The 21,415-nt window shown below is 50.4% G+C and overlaps 1 protein-coding gene across 4 annotated transcripts in view; it reads right to left on the bottom strand.

Moving 5' to 3' along the window:
- The window catches only part of LOC138521176 (ubiquitin carboxyl-terminal hydrolase CYLD-like), a 2,059,174-nt gene that overhangs the window by 1,423,366 nt on the left and 614,393 nt on the right, over positions 1-21,415 (bottom strand). For all 4 annotated transcript variants that reach the window (XM_069633784.1, XM_069633781.1, XM_069633782.1 and 1 more), the window contains one exon: positions 17,042-17,210. In XM_069633784.1, coding sequence (XP_069489885.1) covers positions 17,042-17,210 — 169 coding nt within the window. The remainder of the gene's footprint in view (positions 1-17,041; positions 17,211-21,415) is intronic.

The raw sequence follows: 21,415 nt of genomic DNA on the forward strand, positions 1-21,415 counted from the left end.
TGAACGGCCTCACACATAGCATCCTTGCCATCCTGAACAATAGCAAGGAAACCATCCTGTTCGTCCCCTTCGGGAATATGATCAGCCGCTAATGCAACACAGTTCCACAGAGTGTGCGTGAAACGAGACAAGGCACATATGGAGTTGGCCGCCTGAAGTGCCATACCCCCCGAAGAAAACACTTTCTTCGCCCAGCCGTCAAAACGTTTGTCGTCCCTATCCAGAGGGAGGGTAGGATACGACGCCTGCTTTGCCGGGGCCGTAGCCGCCTGCACCACCAAACTCTCCGGGGTGGGGTGCCTAGACAAGTAGCAGGGGTCACTACTGGCTGGACGGTATTTTCGCGACAAAGACTTGCCCACTGCCGGGAGACTCTCTGGAGCAGTCCAAGCCGACGCCACCCTTCTCTGCAGAGCCATATGAAAAGGCAAAACCGGGTCAGTGGGTGGACAGAGATCAAGGATGTCCGTGAGATCATCCTGAACGAACTCCCCTGGGGGAGCTGACCAACCCAAGTACTCGGTAACCCGAGACATAAGGCGCCGATATGAAGAATCGGCATGAGTGCCAGGCTCCGGCCGACAAAACTCCCCCTCCGGAGAGGTGTCCAGTTCACTGGCATCATGCAGCGACTGCCTCAGGTCATCAAACTGGCTATGGCCCGAGATAAGGTCATCTGGAACCGCAACCGGAACCAGGCCGCCATCAGAGCCTTCATCACCCTCTGAAATGTACTCCAGCCGGGGAGAGGAAGACCTCTGCGGACCAAAGCAGTGCCAGACCTTAGCCATAGCCTTTCTAGGGGCAAACCCCGTGCCACGGGGCCCCTCCGACACCACCACCTCGAAAGGCGCCGGCGTCGACAGAAAAGGCGTGGACGTCGAGCGAATCGGTGTCGACAACAGCTGCAGCGCCGTCAGCATCGGTGGCGTCGACAGTCCTCGAAGCCGGAGCTCCGAGCGTGTCTCTCGACAACCTGGACGTCGACGACCCCCTCGAAGACAGAACCTCGAGAGAAATCGTCGACGACCTCGGTGCCACAGGCGTCGACGTCTTCTTCGAAGATGGCACAGGATCACTCGGTCTCGAGCGCGTCGAGGACCGGGACCTGGAACGGGAATGGGGAGAACGGCTACACTTGTCCGAGAGGGACCTCTCCCGCGAGCCGTGCCGACCACCCGAGCCCAAAGGTGTACAGGCGGTGTCTCTCGACCGGTGCCGACCGACCCCACTCGGAGGAGCGGACGGACCAGTGCCCTGCGATTCCAAAATCGCTAGCATCTGCTTCCCGAAGGAAGCCCATTCCTCCAGGGTCGCTTGCATGGAGGGATAAGCGACCCGCCGACGGGCGGAGTCCTCGGAAGAGGACGGGGAAGGCGACCTATGCCGGTGCTTCCTGGAATGCCTAGAAGAGGCGGAGGAGTGGCGAGACCGACTCATGGAAGGAGACCCACCGGACTTCCGACGACGACGCGGAGAGTCACCCCTCGAGTCATCGGTCGAAAGCCCTGCAGACCTCGACTTCCGGGGCTTAGACACCCGGCCTACCGACAGCTTCTTCTTGCGTTCCCGCAAGGCCTTTGCAGTGAACGACTGGCAGTCGACACAGTCGTCCGTATCGTGGGCCTCCCCGAGGCACCAGAGGCAGGCGCTGTGCGAGTCCGTGACCGACATATTGGACCCACAGTCCCCGCAGTTCTTGAAGCCAGGACGCGGGGTCAAAGATGAGAAAGACATCGCCACGAACAGGTCTTCACAACCAACCGAACAGGTTCAACGAACCGAGAATAGAAAACAGCAACTCCAACGAGTCGAGGCGTACGGAGATTCACGAAGCAAACACGTTTGTGGAAAAAACGGAACTGAGGCTATGGGCGTCGTGCGTCCTACTTATCACATCGGGTGACGTCTGAGGAGGTCCTCGGGGACGGCGCAGCGACGTCATCGACGCAGGACGCAGACACCAAAGATTTTCCGAAGCAGCACAGCTGTGGACATTACCTGTCATAGATATGGAATACGTCGGAGGACCCAATCCCCTCGAATGCTTACTAATGCCTTTTTTCTGTTCTTTTCCCTTTTCCTTAGAAAGCGGTGTGCCGGGATGGGAATGACACCGCCTAAGATGCCTGCAGAACAGAAGAAGCGATGACTAATGGGCAGAAGTGCCGCAAGGTAAGGCTGTTCCTAACGGTGTTCTTGTTCTTGCAGGAGCTGAGCAGAGAAGAAAGATGAACAAGTTACTCTCTTACCGGGTAACTTTCTTTCGATGGGATGGTCCGACGACGTATTCCATATCTATGACAGTAAGCAGCACAGCTGTGGTGATTACTGTCATAGATATGTAATACGTCGGAGGACCCAATCCCCTCGAAGCAGGCCTACTGGAGACCGAGCCGAACACAGTGAGTGTTGTGCTGCAGGTGCAGAAAACACAAAGCATGTTTCTCAGCCTGGGTGTGGCTTAAATAGTCTCTGGGTATCCCAGGTGCCTTTGGGCTGAACCACACCCAAAAGACTAGATCGCACATGCAGTTCTGGGAACCGAAATATGTGGGGCATCCATCTTGTCCCCATCAATGCACTACAAGTCCAATTCCCAATGTTATCCTATGGGAGTGACTGAGTCTGGTGCCACAAGCACCAAGTCTGACTCCAAGTGGGTCTTTGGAGGGATAGAGAGGCCCTTGAGGGTCATGTAGGTGATCGTGGCCTGGCTCCAGCTTGACATCTTGGAGGGCTGGGGACATCAGGGGCAGGAATCATGACAGAACCAATGCAAATCGGGGGGGTCAGATCCCCCTGGACTAAAGCAGAAAGGGATAAAAGGAGACAGCAGCAGTTATGTCTGTACTGTGGAAGGGCATGTCATTTCCTTAAAGAGTGCCCTGTGAAGCCAACAAGGAGGACAGTAGGGGCCACGGACAACGAAGATACCATCAAGGAATCGGAAAATTCCCCATCCCGGCAAGTGTAGGGGTCCACTTGTCGAGCAAAGAAAGTGAACTACAGACCTCCCATTTTGCACTATCTGTGGTCTTGATCAATCACCAACAACCATCTCGGATGCACGCAGTAAAAGCATACATTGACAGTGGAGCCATTGGGAATTACATCAACAAGGATCTTGCGGCAAAGATGGGGCTTCCGTTACACCCTAAATCAACCAACGACACTGTTACCATTGTCGACGGCACGGAAATAGCTTCTGGTCCAGTATCCCAATGCACTGCAGCTTTAACCCTTCTGTGCCAGGATGGACCCCAAGAATCTATCGTTTTTGACCTCATTAAGGCACCACAGTTCCGGTTGATCTTGGGAATGCCATGGTTGGTAGCTCACAATCCTCAAATCGATTGGCGAGCAAAAAAATTGGCCTTTCCCGAGACTTGCGCCCACACGTTATCGCCAAAAGAAACAACCAATAGACACCGGAACCTCCATACTTGCGACTGTGGCAATCGGCACCCTACCAAGTGAACACCAGGACTTTCAAGATGTCTTTCAGAAAGAACAGGCTAATACCCTGCCACAGCATAGACCATACGATTGCCAAATCGACCTGATACCCGGCGCACAAATCCCTTGTGGGCGAATTTACGTACTCACAGAACCAGAAAACCAGCACCTGCAGGCCTATCTTGACCAATACCTGGCCAACGGGTTCATCCATCCCTCGAAGTCTAGCAGCCAGTCCTCTATTCTTCGTACCGAAAAAGGAGGGGGACTTGAGAACGTGCATCGACTATCGCGCACTGAACCAAATTACCGTAAAAAAACGCTACCCCCTGCCACTGATCCTTGAATTGCTTGAGCAAGTCAAAGATGCCCAAATCTACACAAAACTAGACCCGAGGGGGGCTTATCTCCTTGTTCGCGTAAAACAGGGGGACGAATGGAAAACCGCTTTTCGCACCAAATACGGCTTGTACGAATATCAAGTAATGCCCTTTGGCCTTTGCAACGCGCATGCAGCATTTCAATACTTCATGAACGATGTCCTACGGGAATTGATTGATGTCTGTGCTCTAGTGTACATCGAAGATATTCTAGTATATTCCGCATCAAAGCAGGACCACGTTAAACACGTCTGATCCGTATTGGAGAAACTCCGTCAACACCAGCTCTACGCCAAGCTCGAAAAGTGCTCATTCCACTTCTCCGAGGTGGAATTCCTGGGCTTTATTCTCAACCCGAATGGATGTACACAAGGTAGATGCTATCCTGAACTGGCCATCCCCAAATTCATTCAAGGGGGTTCAAAGTATGCTGGGTTTTGCAAACTTCTACCGCCGGTTGATCCCAGGATTTTCGCAAATCGTGCATCCCATCACGTCATTGCTAAGGAAAAGCAACAAAAAGTTCCAGTGGACAACAGAAGCCGAGTAAGCTTTCCAGGAACTCAAAGCAAGATTCACATCTGCCCCAATCTTACGCCACCCTCACCCTGATCTCCCATACCTGGTGGAAACAGATGCCTCAAGCATGGCTATGGGAGCCGTCCTCTCACAAAAGGACCCCAAAACGGGCCACTTACACCCTGTTGCCTTCTGGTCGCGTAAATTCACACCCCCTGAACTCAATTACGCTATCACAGACAAAGAATTCCTGGCCATTAAGTCAGCCTTTAAGGCATGGCGGCACTACCTCTTGGGTGCCACACAATCACCGTAATAACTGACCACTGGAACCTCCAGTACCTAAAAATAGCAAAAGCCCAATCCTCACGACAACTAGGATGGGCTCTTATTTGCTGAATATGACTATTATTACATTTTGACCAGGGGTAAAAAACGGGAAGGCCGATGCCCTTTCCCGTATGGGGGTGGAAGAGCAAGGGTATCAGACCCCTAACCCAATAGCAATCATCCCAAGTGACAAGCTCCTAGGAATCACAGCAACCATAACTCAGAAAGAGTTACATGAAGAAATCCAAAACCTGATGAGTCCGGAGCAATTACAAGCGTGGAGTGCACAAGGAGAACATTACATGATAAAAGATCAGTTGCCCTACTTCAGGAATCGTTTATTCTTACCAAACCAAGAACTACGAGAACAAGTCATGTCCGGTAATCATGATTCCTTGATCGAGGGCCACCCCGGATTCACTAAAACCCTAGCCAAGGTAAAACAAAATTATTGGTGGCCCATGTGGCGTAAAGACATTATCCAATTCATCCTATCTTGTGGAGTGTGTGCTCAAAACAAGTCACCCAAGCAGAAACCGGCTGGGCTATTACAACCATTGGAAATCCCACCAGCACCCTGGCACACGTGGTCCCTCGATTTTATTACTGACTTACCACCCAGTCAAGGGTTTAACACTATTCTTGTGGTCATGGATCTATTTTCAAAAATGGCACATTTCATTCCTCTTAAGGGGCTCCCAAACGCTCCCACTCTGGCAAAGGTATTGCTTGAAGGCATCGTACGGCTCCATGGGTTTCCTTCAGTTTTGGTCTCAGACCGAGGTACTCAATTCGTATCTAGCTTCTGGAGAAAATGCTGCTCTATGGCCCAGATCGACATCCGGCTATCCACCAGTCACCATCCCCAAAAGGATGGTCAAACTGAGAGGACAAATCAGACGCTCGAGCAGTATCTGCGTTGCATGTTACACCAAGCTGAAGGAAGCTGGTTCGTCCTATTATGGATAGCTGAATATGCTTATAATAATTCCCTACACACCAGCACTGGGCAGACACCCTTTTATACCATGTATGGCAGGCACCCACGTACTTCTGAGTTGGACGTTCCTACAACCCTGGAAATGCCAGCTGTCAAAACCTTGCACACGACCATTTCTCAAACCTTTAAAAGGGCAGCTGAACACCTACTTCAAGCCAAGAATCGCCAAAAGAAGTTTGCTGATCAACACCAGGCAAAGGCCCCCAACTACCAAGTGGGAGACAAAGTCTGGCTGGCGTCTAAACACGTGTCCATTAAAGGAACCCGAACTTTCCGTCCAAGATACCTGGGTCCATTCACCGTCACCTCTGTGATAAATCCTGTGGCGGTCAGACTAGCTTTGCTATCAAACATGCAGAATCATCCTGTGTTCCACAGGTCTCTCCTTAAACCTGTTCAACCTGGGACCCAGGTAGCAACGCCACCGCAGCCAATAGTAGTCGCCGGGGAGCCAGAATTCAAAGTCAAGGACATCCTGGATTCAAAGTACGTCAGATCCAAATAATAGTACTTAGTAGACTGGAAGGGGTATGGTCCCCAAGACAGGACATGGGAGCCTTGTCAGTACATCCATGCACCTCGCTTGCTTAGCCGATTTCATCAAAACCTTCCAAACAAACCAGGACCAGACAGAAGAGCCACCTTGAGAGGGGTCTTGGGAGGGGGCGGGGGGAGTGCTGTCATGATTCCTGCCCCTCATGTCCCCAGCCCTCCAAGATGTCAGGCTGGAGCCAGGCCACGATCACCTACATGGCCCTCAAGGGCCTCTCCATCCCTCCAAAGACCCACTTGGAGTCAGACTTGGCGCTTGTGGCACCAGACTCACTCACTCCCATAGGATAACATTGGGGATTGGACTTGTAGTGCATTGATGGGGACAAGGTGGATGCCGCCACATATTTTGGTTCCCAGAACTGCATGTGCAGTCTAGTCTTTTGGGTGTGGTTCAGCCCAGAGACACCTGGGATACCCAGAGACTATTTAAGCAACGCCCAGGCTGAGAAACATGCTTTGCATTTTCTGCACCTGCAGCGTGACACTCACCGTGTTCGGATCAGTCTCCAGTAGGCCGGCATCTTTTTTCTGCGCTCAGCTCCTGCAAGAACAAGAACACAGTTAGGAACAGCCGTACTTTGCGGCGCTTCTGCCCATCATTCATCGCTCCTTCTGTTCGGCGGGCATCTTCGGCAGTGTCATTCCCATCCCGGCACGCTGCTTCCTAAGGAAAAGAGAAAAGAACAGAAAAAAGGCATTAGTAACCATTCAGCAAATCTTCGCTTATTTTTAAAGACTGTACGAGCTTCAAACGTTTACCTGAATCCCTGCCGCTCTGGGGGAACTCTGTCTCCGGAACTTCTCATCCATCTGCAAGAGGGAAAAGACACTCCAGGTTAGCGTGGAAACATCTGGAAGCGCCGCATACCGCGCTTAGTCACCGCAGTTGTTCTTCATAACCGGCATCCACGCTGAAAACGTTGCGGCACCTAAAAGACACAGAAAAGACAAATACGAAAGGGTCACATCGCACATCGCGCTCACTCACCTTCAGAGCTACTCATCTCAGCAGCACGTCACCATCCCCGGACGCCGGCCATCATCGAAGGAAGGAAAGAAACAAAGTTAGAGAACTGTTCAAAAGACTCATTATACTTACCTGTCGGACTCTTGCCAGTGAAGTAACTAAGAAGCAACGAGCCTGCATCAATCAACACGCCCCTGCGCTGAAAGCAGGACAGAGAGCACACTTTCCAAGAAAACAAGGTGAGCTGTGGATCAATGGGAAGGGTTGGACCCCCGGGAAGAAGGTGTTCAAGCACACAGTGACAATAGGGAGTTAAACTCTACCAATCCTGTGTTTCAGGCCCAGTCTCCAGTTGAGTAGACTCCAGGGAAGGGTTTGAGGTCGTAAGAGGTCAGAACAGGCTGAGTGACGTCCCCGTGGATCCCAGGTGAGCGTTACACACAAGGGGGTCTGGCTGTCGTGATTGGACCACCAAACGCCCCTTACTGTAAAATGCTGAGAGAGATTGCAGAGGTGTGTGTGCTGGAACTGTATAAAAGGAGAAGCTGCTAGAGTGAGAATCAAGTCAACCACTCTGATAGCTTACTACATTCTTAATACTAGTAGGACTGTAGGAAAACTCCCCTAACAGTAGTATACTGTGTTGGGAAATGTGTTGCCATTGTCTTCCTTAGGCATTTCTTATTCCTTCCATGAGATTCTCCTACATCTCCCCAATGGTTCACCTTGGCCTCGTTCCTCCACCTGCCCCAGGCTCCCCCTGGCATTTTATTTGGCCTCCACCTGCTCTTCTATTCTCAAATGGTTGGTTTTCCTTTCCTCTTCCTTCTCTCCCCTACTCCTGGTGATTCTCTGATTCAGCTCTCCACTCTGGTCACCCTTCCCTTTAAAAGCCTCCCCATTGTTCACCACCTTCTCTTTAGGAACCTATACCTTATAGACCTCTATATGAGGATTGTGTTTCACCCCTCCTTCATAGTTTTTCTCACCACCTCCTCCTTAGCCCCCTCTGTAACCAGAACAACCTTTGCAATCTCTCTTCCACCACACTGGGTCCTTCTTTCCCCAGACTCTCTTCTTCCTCTTTTCTTCCTCTTTTTTTCTCTCTCTCTCTCTCTCTCCTCTCCCTCTCTCCCTCTCTCCCTCCCTCCCTCTCCTCCTCCCCTCCAAACATGAGGGCCCCCTCCCACTTTCTCTGAAGCCTCTTGGGGTCCTCAACTCATCCCTCTGGGGCTTCCTCTTCCGAGGCTCATTGGTCGCTCCTCCAGCCTCCTGTATCCCCCTTAGCACAGCCTGCTTGGTCCTTCCTTCCATAGCAGATCCTTATACACTCTTCTCAAGCTGTCTCCAAATGAGCTCCTTCTCTGGACTCACACAGTCTTCTGCTAGAGGTCCTTCCATCTGCCAGAGGGCCTTGACCTAAACGCTCAGCCTTTGTCTGGCCTAATGAAGCTCAGGTTGTCTCCCTATGTAAGTGGCTGATGGGTCCCGCCTCTGATGATGGTTTTAAGCTCCGATGTGGGACTTGAGGCTGTCTAGCCTTCCGTGAGTGGCCTTTTTTTCCTGCTTGGCGCAGCCAAGCCCCACTCTTGTGGAAAGTGCACTTAGCTTAACAGGAGTCCATTTTCTTTGTGAGAGGAGACTTTATGATGTGACTGGTTAATTCCTCTAGGTTCCCGACTTGATTTATGCCCTGCTCCTTCCACCTCTGGAGAAGTCGCCATCCACATAAGGGAAGCAGAGCAAGCAGGCACTGTGTGTGTGTGTGAGAATGTGTGAATGCTCCTCTTTGATTCCATTAAATGGACAGGCGCTTCTAAGGAGGACATGTGACCAGTCGCTGCCTTCCACTTTCCCTTGACTCAGCATTGCCTGACTTCTGATAGCACCTGGTCCCTTTGACAACCCTCACCATCAACCAGTAAGGTCAGGCAGGGGACTTCATCACATGTGTCATGTAGCAATCTGATTGTGCTTGGCCTCATATGAATTGTAATACATCCAGGGAATGTCTCCCTTTTCGCCAAGGAGGAACCACCCCCTTTCAAACTAGGAAGGAGAGCCTGCTACGCTTTACACCCTCCTAGGGGTCAGGGCAAGCGGGATCCCACTCGGGGTGACCAACCCTTGTGCAACAACGAAGCCCCAAGTAGGGCTTTTAATTCTCCTTCCTCCTCCACTGAATCCCAAGTCTTTGTTGGGTATATGGGAGTTGACAAAAGCAATAATGTGCAGGGCCCTTTAAAGGTGGTTGGTTTGGTTTCTGACCTGGATTGGCCGCCGCCCCTAACCACAGACCGGAACCAATGGAATTTTCCACCTTGTTCCCTGTGGGAGGGGGAACACAAAAATCCAAGGGACCCAATCCAAAAGGGAAGCACCCACCAGACGATGTGAGAAGGCAGCCTGGAAGGTCACACAGCAGAGGAAACATCTCCCTCGCAGGAGGTATCGGGAAGCAGAACCACACAGACCAAGTGGTGGGTGGAGAATCAGAGAAGCTTGGGGAACACAGCAGAGTGCAAGAAAGAAGAGAAGCCGAGGAGCTCGGCACCGCCGCAGAGAATGGACGAGAAGCCACACCACTAGCAGCGTCGAGCTGAACTGATGCCGAACCTGTCAGTCAAAGATGGGAAGAACCGTCGAGAGAAAGGCAACACCACAGAGGACTCGGCAACACAGAGGACTTGGACAAAGACGAAGGCATGGATATGTGGTGGCAGGAGAGACTGACTCCCTCAACCAGCACTGTGATCTGAGAGCAGGTATGAGGTACCAGTCCAGGAACATAAGGAGGGTGGCGAGGCCACCATTTAGCCCACACAGAGCTCAGCAACAAGAGACCCCACAAGGAGGTGAAAGCCTATGCCAAGCTAAGCAACGAGAGACCCGCACAGCGGGGTGAACATCTAGACTGGGCTGAGCAGCCAGAAGCCCCACAAGGGGTGAATGCCCATGCCAGGCCGAGAAATGGGAAACCCCACAGGGGGATAGAAACCTAATAAGTGGAGAGGGGCTGAAGAGCCATGTAGCTCAAGCAGGACTAATATACAAATTACCCACACCAGGGGTTAGCCATTTTTTCAACTAGGAGCACAGACCCAGAGACACTGGACAATCTTTGAATTTGAACTGTGTGAAGTGTCCAGCCAGGCAGATTGGCTGGGAGCAAAGGAACATTTGGGTGGGGGGCCAGATCGACCTTCAGTGGGAAAGACGAAGCACCCAATAGACAATTATCGGTGGTGGGGGGGACATCAGGAATCCAACTACCACTAGCCGAGAAATAGGAGGAAGTAACTTCTTTCCTAGCCTTATTTATGTTATCATTTTTGTTATAGTTGCAGGGTCAGAGATTAGCTTAGTATAGGCTTGGAACAGAATACATAATTTTTAGAAGACATCCTGACAAGCACTGGTTTAATTTTCCTTTCAACACTTTCAACAGTAGGGCCTGCGTCTTAGAACTAGGGACAGACGAGGTATTGTTTTCTTTAATAAAACAACTTGGTTGGAGAACATGTCCTCCTGTCCAACCCCTATCTCTGACTTGCCACAAAAAACGAACAATAAATAAAGGGTAACTGAAAATATATTGTGAGCAACTGATCACTAATTTGTTTTTCAAGTACCCTTTTCTCCATCCTTATGGGGCAGCCCTCAGCATGGGGAGGGTACCGGAACATATAGGCAGCAAATAAAGTGAGCTTCCTCTTTAAATTTAGAGTAGCGGCCGGGGAGTAGATACGTCCACATATCCCTGTTCTCCGGCACCTCATCTCAGTCCACTTTTGACATATCAGACGCTTGTAAACCTGGCTGTACTAACAATTTTAATCCATGGGCTGCTAGCGGGTGAATGTGGGTGGGACGTATGGAGGCTAGGGGAGTTAGGATTAAGAGTACTGTACTCGCTACTGTAACTTTTATTACTCATACGTCCCGCCCCCTTTCCTCGATCCTTATGAGTGATTCCACTGAAACGACCAGAACTGGGTAGTGAACAAGAGTTTAACTGGAGGCAAACATGTTTCGGAGGACTGCCTGCCCAAACTCAGCATGTTTCCTGGACCTGATGTTCAGAGAGTAATGCCTGCAGAAATCTGAGGGTGAGGCCCAAGTAGCTGCCTTGCTAATGGGCTCCCACGGGGTGTGCCTTTGCAACACCACCACTGTGGCATTGGCCCTCATTGCATACGCATGGGTTACCAGAGGCACCTTTTTGCATAGGGACGTGTAAGCTTCAGAAATGGCCAGAACCATATAGCGCGCAATGGACGCCTAAGAGTCCAGAGTCCCAGGGAACGTGCCCCCATATGTGACAAACAAAGCCTCTGTTTTCCTGAGCGGTTTTGTCCGGATTAAACAGAACCTAAGCACCCTCCGCAGATCCAATGAGGACAGTGACCGTTTCACGTCTGACTGAGGATTAGGAAAGAAGACCGATTGGGAAATCTCCTGGTTCAAATGGACGGGAGAAACCACCTTTTGCAAGAACTTTGGGTGGGTTTGAAGGACCACCTTATTGTGAAAGACAGTGAACAGCTCGCAAGCCGACAGGGCCTGCAGAACCAGCAGAATAGTCTTCAGCGTTACCCATTTGACATCCATGGGTGCCAGTGGCTCAAAAGGCTTGCACTGGAGTGCAGACAGCACCACATTCAGGTACCAGACGAGATGGGGCCCATGTACCAGTGGAAATAGCTGCAACAAGCCCTTGGGGTGAGCTACCGGGTTTGCAGCCGAAAAAGTTCCTTCATTCTAGTTTTGTAGGCTCCTATTGCTGCCAAATAAGTGTGGCAGTGTCAACCTGAACCACGGAACGGGCCTAGTAGGCTCAGAAAGAGAGAACATCAGATGAGGTGGAACTGGTCCCTGCGCCCTGAGCTGGAGAAGGTCTGAAAACCAGCCTCTTGATGGCCACTGCAAGGCTATGAGGAGAAGTCTGCAGCACACGGCAGCCCCTGAACTTGCAGAGAAGCCCCTGCAGCAAGGGAGGAGTAGGGAAGGCATAACAGTTGATATTGTCCCATGACAGCTGGAACGCATCCCCCCAGATACGCCGAGCCCTGTCCTGCTCATGACGCAAAGAGAGCACATTTCTTATTGTCCTGTGACGCAAAGAGGTCGCTATCCACCCTGTCCCACCTGAGAAAGGGAGGATCCAGGACACTAATGTACAGTTCCCATTTGTAGTTGTTGGAGCCCAATCTACTCAACCTGTCTGCTTCCACATTGATGTCTCCCAGAAGACGAACTGCTCTGATCCAGATGCCCTGAGACAGAGCCCATTCCCATAACGAGACTGCCTCCATGCAGAGTGCTCTCAAACCCCTACTTGGTCAGATAAAACATTGTTGTTGATTTGTCACTCCTGACTAGCACCAATCCGGGAAAAGAAAATCCTGGAGCGCCAAGCCCATTGCCTTGAGCTCCAGCAGGTTTATGTGGGAGCTTGCCTCCTCCCTGGACCTCAAGCTGTGAATTTAATACGGCCCTAAAGTCACTTAACCCCCCCCCCACCCTTGGAGGGAAGAGTCTGTGGTCACCACCAGAGATGGATCTGGAGAAGCGAATGGTGCCCCCCACCCTGCCCCTTCCCCCACCGTGCCCCTTCCCCCACCCTCCAACACATTTCGGTCAAGGAACCACCAGTGTAGGTCTGGGTGAAGTGTATATGGAATGAAAAGTTTGACTGTGAACCTGTTTCCTGATCCCAGGAGGCCTCTAAGTGCAGCTGAATTTGCCTCATTTTGAGTCTGTCATATGGAATTGTGAGGACACACGAGGCCATCAGTCCCAGCAAGTTCTGAAACCATATGTTGTTGTTGATTAGTTGTGTAGAAAATGGAGCGGATTAATGTCAGCCGGTTAGGAGTAGGGAAGAATCTGTGTGCAACGGAATCCCGCCTGACTGCCAGGAACTGGAGGGACTGGGAGGGGAACAGCTGGGACTTTGTCTGGATGAGCGAAGACCCCAACTGGAAGAGCACATCTGCCAGTGTCTGGCACGACATGAAGGCCCCTCCACAGAACTGGACAACACCAAACAGTCATTTAGATAGAGATACAGGTGATGGCCCTCTATCCTGAGGAGACTCGCCACCACGTTCATGAACTTGGTGAAAACACGGGGACGGAATGGCAGGACCCTGTACAGAAAATGGTGCGACATGATCGTGAACCACAGATATTGTCAGTGTGGCTGAAAGATGGGGACGTGCACATACGCATCCTTTAAATCTAGGGAACACAGTCACTCATGTGACTCCACAATCTGTGTGGGCGTAAGCGTTTGAGGGGTAGGGAAATATTGAGGAAAGAAATATTCAGGACTGCAGTCACACCCCGCTTGGTTTTTCTTGGTACTGCAAAAATCCTGGACTAGAAGGCAGAGTCCTTCTCTTGAGGGGGCACTGATTCCACCGCTTGCATGTCAAACAAATTCAATATCCCACTCAGTAAATCAGGGAAGCCTATCTGCAGCAAAGGTAGAGTGCAAGGAGGAGGGGAAGGAAGGGGGAGACTGAACACTGACGAGACAATGGAAAGGATCCAAGGGTTTGAGAACAGCCGCTTCCAAGCATCAATGTACAGAGTCAACCGACTCCCAACAGGAGAGCTGTGGTTTCCGAACATAACTTCATTATTTTTTTCCGTCACAGGCTGGGTGGAGGAGGGGGGACGAAAAAGCCCCTTGTGGTGCACTGCTGCTTGCGTCTGTGTGAACTGGGCGACATATCCGGCTGCTGAGTCTTTCTATCCAGGAAGCTCTGAAACCTGCCAAATGACCGAGATTTATGGTCAGAACTGCACTGACTTTGGGGGAAGGGTTTTGGGCCAGTCTTGGTCAATACGGCCAAGTACTTGGCTGTTTGAGTAGAGGTCTTCCTTTTTCTCAGTTTTGCACCAGTGGGCGAGTGGAACAGACCCGAACCCTTAAAGAGGAGGTTGAGTATCCGCTCTTGGACGTCAACAGAGAACCTAGTAGCATGCATCTAAGCATTAGTCCGCATTTGCACCCCAACACACATGCCCCTGCTGGTCGTGTCTATATGGCAGACGGCAGACACCATAAGGTCTTGCGCAAACGTCCTTGTCTCCGCGAGTCCTGCCTTGAAAGCCGCCTATCTGTCCAGCGACAAGTCTGAGAGAACATCACTGTTCTCCCTCCAGAGCTTCTGGTTGGTCGTCGAAAGAAGCGTGTCCGCGTTCACCTGCTGTAAGTGGAGACCAGCATTAAGTTATACCTTCCTGCCGAAGGACTCAAAAACATATCCCCCTTAGAGAGAGAGCTAGTTGTAGACATTGAATATAAGGAGGCTGCCGCTACAACAGATGTGTGCGGCTGGGGGTGCGCCAAGAGCAGCACCTGATCCTTCTCCAGCTGCCAGAAGAGACTGTCAAGTCGTTTATTTAGTTGGGTATTGGCTCCAGGTTTCTCCCAAACCTTTGAGGCAACTGACAGAACATCCTTCTGCAGAGGCATGTTGTACCTGCTGGGTGATTTCAGGGTCAACATGCTCGTTTCCTGTTGAGCCTGCTCTGGGGCTGGGGCAGGCACGGCACATTTTTAAAAATCCAACTTGCCCTATAGGGCAAGTTCCTTAGTTTACATACTTGACCCAAGAGAAATGCACTTGCACCAGGGTGACTGGTGACAAAATATTTATCAGTGCTTTTGTAAAATGGTGCATGTCACCATAAGCACACTTCATATTTAATGCAATGCTGTCAAGCATGCACAGTGAAACGTATTTGCCATTTACTGCAAAGTGGGTTTGCAGTAAATGAAAAATAAGTTTCTAACATCCCCATACTCGCCAGCAAGGTCGGAGTATCATAAAAACTACTTGCCAATGCTAGTAGATTTTGCAAGCCCCTTGGGGGATCCCCAAGTACTCTGCCAGCCCTAGAAGCCAATCATGGAAACCCTTTGACTGAGGTAGAGGCCTCTGACTCCTCAGTGTCATCAGTGCCATCCTACACCTGAGGGGAAATGGCATCATGCTGATCCCCTTGGGAGACCTCTTGTGGACTTGTGCTTTGCAGGGGCGGAGCCTGGGGAAGTGGAGCTGGAGGAGGAGGTGGTGGCAGTCGGGGTGGTGGAGGTAGGGGCACCTGTGGTGCAAGTTGGGGAAGAGCCACTGGAAAGGGGACTGGGACAGCTGGGGGCTGTGGTCGGGCAGCATCTGAGTTACATCCTCCTTACTCAGATCTTTGAGGTACCCCCGCCATCTGCTGCAACCTCATCAGGGTTAGGAACCGCTCAAAGAAGCGATCCTCACACATGCTTGGCTTGGGCGAGGAGCCGGGCTCTCTGATGCGCTGGGGCCTTGTGGTTGTTCCCAGATCTCTAGGGCATTGAGTGCCTGGTAGGTCCAGACCCACTGGGGGACTGTAAGGGGCAACCCCATGTATGACTGGCATAGTTGTAACCTTGTGGGGACCATTTGACCGAGGCCTGCCGACCGCTGACAGGGAAAGGGCTGTTTCCACCCTGTGCGACTCACTTTGAAGATGTTGACGGTGGTGCCTGGGCCCACACATCAGGTCCTGCATCCAGCCGTACCGGCTCCGCCACATTCTTGGTGGACGTCTTGGGCATCAGGAGCGCATCTTGTTGGAGACTGCGTGGGATCCTGTCACCTGGAGCAGAATCAGGCCTGGAAGGCTCTAACACGTGCCTGCCTGCCGTTTTATGGTTTGCGGTTTGCGCCAGAATACGTGGCAGAATATGTGGGACCTCCAAGCGGGTTGGCCCTGACAGAACCGTAGGGGGCTTTGAGGGGTCTACGGGAGGTTTGACAGCTTCAGCCTGATGGCTGCCAGTCCTTGGCCGCTGACCCTCGACCACAGACAGCTCTGCTAGGACTACCGCCCTTGGTGCGAGCACCGGTAGCCCTGGGAAGACACCGGTTTTAGCGACTCCGGGAAGGAATGGCCGTGCTGGGGTGCCTTGTTGAAAAGATGACTAACCTTGTGGTGCTGCAATGCCTTTTCGGCAAAGTCTTTCAAATGTCCTGGCAGCGAGGTGTTGACAATCTCCCCTCCAGTGCGATAGGCGGTTCTTAAGGGACTGCGGAGCAAGGGCGCCACACAGTGCGGACACGCCTCAATTGTGGTCAGATCCCATGCACTCCAAAAAAGTGCATGGGAGTCCCACACTGGGAAGGAACGGTCACACAAGGCGCACCTGGAGAAGCCTCCAGCGCCTGGCATGCACAGGGGAAGGCAAGGAGGTGAAGATTAGAACAAATAAGACACAGGGAAGCGCGCAAAGCCCAAAGAATAAGCCTGCACAAGCTGCCAGGTCCGTTCCCATCCGAGCGGAAAAAGGGACGGAAGTGAGGCACCGGAGGAAGGGCCTACTGAACGGGTCTATGTCCAGGGGCCGCGCCCCCTTGCGCTATACTAAATTTAAAGGGGAAGCTACCTTTTTCACTGCCAAAAGTTTCCGTACTGTCCATGTCCTGGAGGACGCCCCTTAAGGATGGAGGAAAAGGGACGGGAGGTACGAGTATAAATGTTATGACATCTATTGTAATACAAACTGGAAGATATCTAGCATCCACAAATTTAGGAGTAACAATCTCACATCAGCCAATGAAATTATAATCAACAAAGAATGAAAACTGTGGAATACACGACTGTAAATGAAATGGGAAGTTCTTTATGTGGTTAAACGTGTAAAGATGTTAATCCTCTTTTTGAAACAGAAAATAAAAATTCCATTAATGGAACTGTAATTCTTCCAAAGTGTATTATTTTAAAAAGATTAAACAACTTTGAATAAACATTAAATGTTGATAGTGTGCCGTCCAAACATACCAATAGAGTTGCAACGGTTGATTTGATTAGTTGGCAAGTGAAGGGAGGCAAAGCGGGAGTCGGGGCGGCAGATCCGCAGCTTGACAAACAGGGCCTTGTAGGGTGCGCAATGGAAGTAACGGATCCCTCGACATGTACCGTCTGTGCAGGCAAGCGGCATGGCGTCCTCCTAGAACAAATGAAGATATGTAGGTTTCAAAATAGTGTCACCTTCAGAGTTCCGGAGGGACTGTCGTCTCTGGCACTAAAACGGTTTCTAAAAGATGGGGCTGCGCCTGACATTCAATCCATGCGCATCCCCTCCTTCTCTATAATTCTCGGCTACAACAGTCTGTTGGCACAGCCTGCAGTCCCCCACAAAAAGGAAATGCCCTAACATGGGGCCAGCTGTCAGCACTGTCCCACATACTCAGAATATGACTTAATGCCTTAGATGGCTCCAGGCCTGCTGGCCGAGTTTGAATTGTGTCACCACCTACTAAGGGATATAAGCACAGGCTGATTTCTCTTATCTAAATGTTATATTCCTACATAACCAGGGCATGCCCAGTCTTCAGCATAAGACAATGCCAGCAAACGCTGCAGTGTAACGTGAGCTGGCCTTGCCCCATCCATTGAGAAAGTATTGTGTGAGCAGTGTGAGAGTGTCAAGGATTGGACCAAGTCTGGGGTGGAGGGGAAGTGGGACCCCCCTCCGACCTGGGGCATTAGGCCTACAACGGAGAATGCTAGGACGAGCCCTGTCCCGGAGGAGGGCATTCCGGGGACGGGGGCCCAGTCACCAAAACCCCTATGTATGCCGTGAATGTCACTGACGTACCATCTTACATCACATGTTGCCTCCTAGTACTGTTTCTGGACAGGGCTCTCTCTTCTGTTTCAGAAATGCAACTCCCAGAATGCACCCGAGAGCAACTAGGAAAGCCTGGACCAGAACCGGGGGAATTGAGTGCAAGAAGGGGATGGGCTGGGAACTGTCTTGCGAAACAGAAATAAGACTACCAAAACCGGCATTGACAAACCCAGATGAATCCCAAGAGGGTGGTGCTGCCACAGAAAATTATTTAGGAGTGACAAGAGACTGCAGGGGAACAATAGCGACATGGCACAGAAACCCTCCCCAAACAGAATTGGCAACATAACTCACCAACACATGAAGATAGTCACATGGAAAACTAGATGCCTCAGCACCTGTCGGTTACCCTGCAAACACAGACTAAAAAGGTGACAGGGCTTAGAAGGGTTTTTAAAGCTTTGCACCTGTGTTACCCAGCCCCTCAGGAAAAGACAGGCACAGATTTGTCCACAGAGCCAGGTGAGCGCTGGAACCAAAGGAAGGGGTGTGGGGGCTTATAATGAAGAAGAGAGCAGTATATAAGGGGACTGAAAGGAAGTAGGGTGTGGGTTGCAGGGGTGAAGTCAACAGGTGTGGAGGTGGACTTAAAGGCCAGTCGGAGGATGGACAGGGGAGCGGAGTGCTAAGTTGTTGGCAGGGCTTGTGCAGGAGAAGTACTGGTTGTGAGAGAAACTGCTACCAGTTGTGAGAGTAAAGCTGTGAATATACATGGACACGATTAGAGATAAATGGGATAGAGAGTGGTGGAGTCAGGAGGGGTGAGAGCAGTAGAGTAGTGGAAGGATGAGAATATGAAGAAAAGAGGGTTGAGTAGCTGAATAAGGAGATCTGGTAGTAGAATAGTAAAGAGGGATGAGAGTAGCAGAGTTAGGAGGGGAGAGTAGAGTGAAGAGGGGAGAGAAAGAGTTGAGATTGTGTGATCTTCGGAGGGACACAAAAAGGAAATACAAAATGAGAGAAAGTTAAGGGGAGAGAGAGAGGGGGGTGGCAGGAGAGATGGGGCAAGGAGAAGGTACATCTGGGAGAGAAATGATAGAGAGGAAGAATTCACAGTGAGAGGACCTGGGCAGTTGGAAAGGTGCCAGACCACATTGTTATCCTAACTAGGGGAATCATTCGGATAGGTCACCCTCTAGGGTTTAGAAGACCCAGAGGGAGCAAGATAGAAAAGGCAAAAGCCTTTAGGTCTACTTCATAATTAGGACAATAGAAAGTAGAGGATACCGTGCTCGAGGTGACAACCTTGGGGTCCAGGGAAGGCAAGGAAGGTGGGGAGCCTATGGGAGGAGGGAGAGGGATGACCTTTCGCAGGTGGTAGTATATCAGTCCCCTATAGTGAAATCTTCAAAGAATTTTCCTTATATTTTATTTATTTATTTAATTATTTTGTTTATTTAATCACTTCGGATTTTTTAACAAAGCAGTGGATTGAATTTACTTCTAGCCCGAGGCCAAAACAGAAAAGGTAACAGGTTAACCGGTTTTCTTCTTGTAAGAAAGAGAGAGAAAGTAGACCATCAATGCAAATCCAAAACCAAAAAGAAGACAGGTGAGTGGAAACAAGAGCCAAACAAACCCGTCAGGGACATGAAGGGTCAAGTTATGTGTATCTCGTGAGACCCTTTTAGGTTAGTTGGTCGTGATTGGGAGAATGTTCGGAACGTAGAGTGGAAGCTTCACGTTGATGATATGTTTCATGATGTTTACAGTCGCCAGGGCCCAGCCTGGTTTGTCGCCAGCGATCAGCTTATTCCAGCAATTTTCCTCATCTAGTGAAGAAAAGTCAGAGATGTTGTTCTTCAAGTAAGTGAGGCGGATGTCGCGTGTCTCGGGGCAGTTCAGAAGGAGATGGCCGATTGTTTCTCTTTCTGTGGTGGATTTGCAGCAGCGACATAAGTTTGTTGGCGTTAAGCCTCTAATAGCCAGGATTTCATTTGTCCCCAAGTGGTTCAGTCGAATTTTCAAAAAATAGAGTCGAGCTGATCTACTTCGGAAAAGTTTGAGGTATGTCTGCAACGTGTCCAGTTTGTTGAAGAATGGTGGAAGGTGGCTGGTCAGTTTGTATTTATTTGCTGTTTCTAGAGTTTGTATCCAATCCCACTCTTTGATTTTTTTAGAGGTTTTAACTGGGTTGGTTATCAGTTCTTCCTTGCAGCTATCCACCGAGTATAAAAGGTTGAGCATCTTGGCTTCCCAGTTCTGGAGTGTTTTGCATGATTTCAGTTCAAGTTCTTGATTTATCTGGCATGATACATTTCCTATATAATAGGATGCTGTTTAGCGCTACTTTGGTTCCCAAGGATAATAGGTCAAGTTCTCTCCTGATCGAGGCGATCGGGGTCGATTTTGGGAGGCCAAGGATTCTTCTCCAGAACGAGGCTTCCAGTTTAGGCCAAAGCTCTGGTGGAAGGTTTGGCATAGCGTCCGTCCCGTAAATTAGCAATGGTATTACCTTTTTCTTATAAAAGTCTCTCACTGGGATTAGCGAGTAACGTCCGAATTTGATGTCTATAGCCTTCCCCTGTATGGATAGCTTCTTAGCTTTCGCGATGAGAACTTCTTGCATAGCTTTTTCTTTTAAGGAGCTGCCTAACGTGACTCCCAAGTATTTAAAGTTAGTCACAATTTCGATTTGGGCCGGTCCCAAGTGAAGGTGGATCTTTTCCTTCGGTTTAGATGTTTTTTGGAGCACCATCGTTTTTGTTTTTGACTCGTTGATTTCCAAGTTGTTTTCGGCCATGTACCTTTGCAGGTTATTCAGTTGTCGTTGGAGACCTATTGGGGTGTGATCCAATAGGATCAGATCGTCTGCGTACAGCAGGCGACTGATCTGTGCTCCTCCTAACTTTGGTGGAAATGAACGGATTAGTTTTTCTGAGTCTTGGAAATCACCTAAGTAGGTCCAAAATAGGGCGGGAGCCAGCGGGCAGCCTTGTTTTACCCCTCTGGCTGTTTTTATCACCCCAGATAGGGTCCCTTGTTGGTTTAACCGGACCCTCATTGACGTATTGTAATATAATGCCTTGATTGGGTTCAAGAGCTCGGGAGGGCATTCCCATTGAGTTAGTTTCTGCCATAATCTTGCACGGTCCACTTTGTCGAACGCCTGGGTTAGGTCCACAAACGTGATGTATAGGCTGGGTTTGCCTTCCAGGATCTTATTTTTCAGTGTATTCAATATCAAGATGTTGGCGTTCGTGCCTAAGTTCTTCTTGAAGCCGGTTTGAAGGTTGTCTTGACAAAGGGCGTTGTTTGCCCACCTGGTGAAGTGTTGCAAGAGAAGGGAACCAAAATGTTTACCTATTGAATCCAGAAGGGCTATGGGGCGAAAGTTTGCTGGATCAGCCCTGTTTCCATTTTTATAAATCAGGACAATGTTCGCGCAGGTCCATGATGATGGAATAGATTTAGAAGCCGAGCAGCGGCAGAAGATTATGCTGCGGAGTGAGGACCACGCTTCCGGATGTGATTTTAGATCAAAGTTTGTTATTCCATCCGGTCCAGGGGCGCGAGATGGT

Source organism: Ambystoma mexicanum, chromosome 13 (assembly GCF_040938575.1).
Source record: "Ambystoma mexicanum isolate Mex_15411 chromosome 13, UKY_AmexF1_1, whole genome shotgun sequence".
NCBI classification, from domain to species: domain Eukaryota; kingdom Metazoa; phylum Chordata; class Amphibia; order Caudata; family Ambystomatidae; genus Ambystoma; species Ambystoma mexicanum.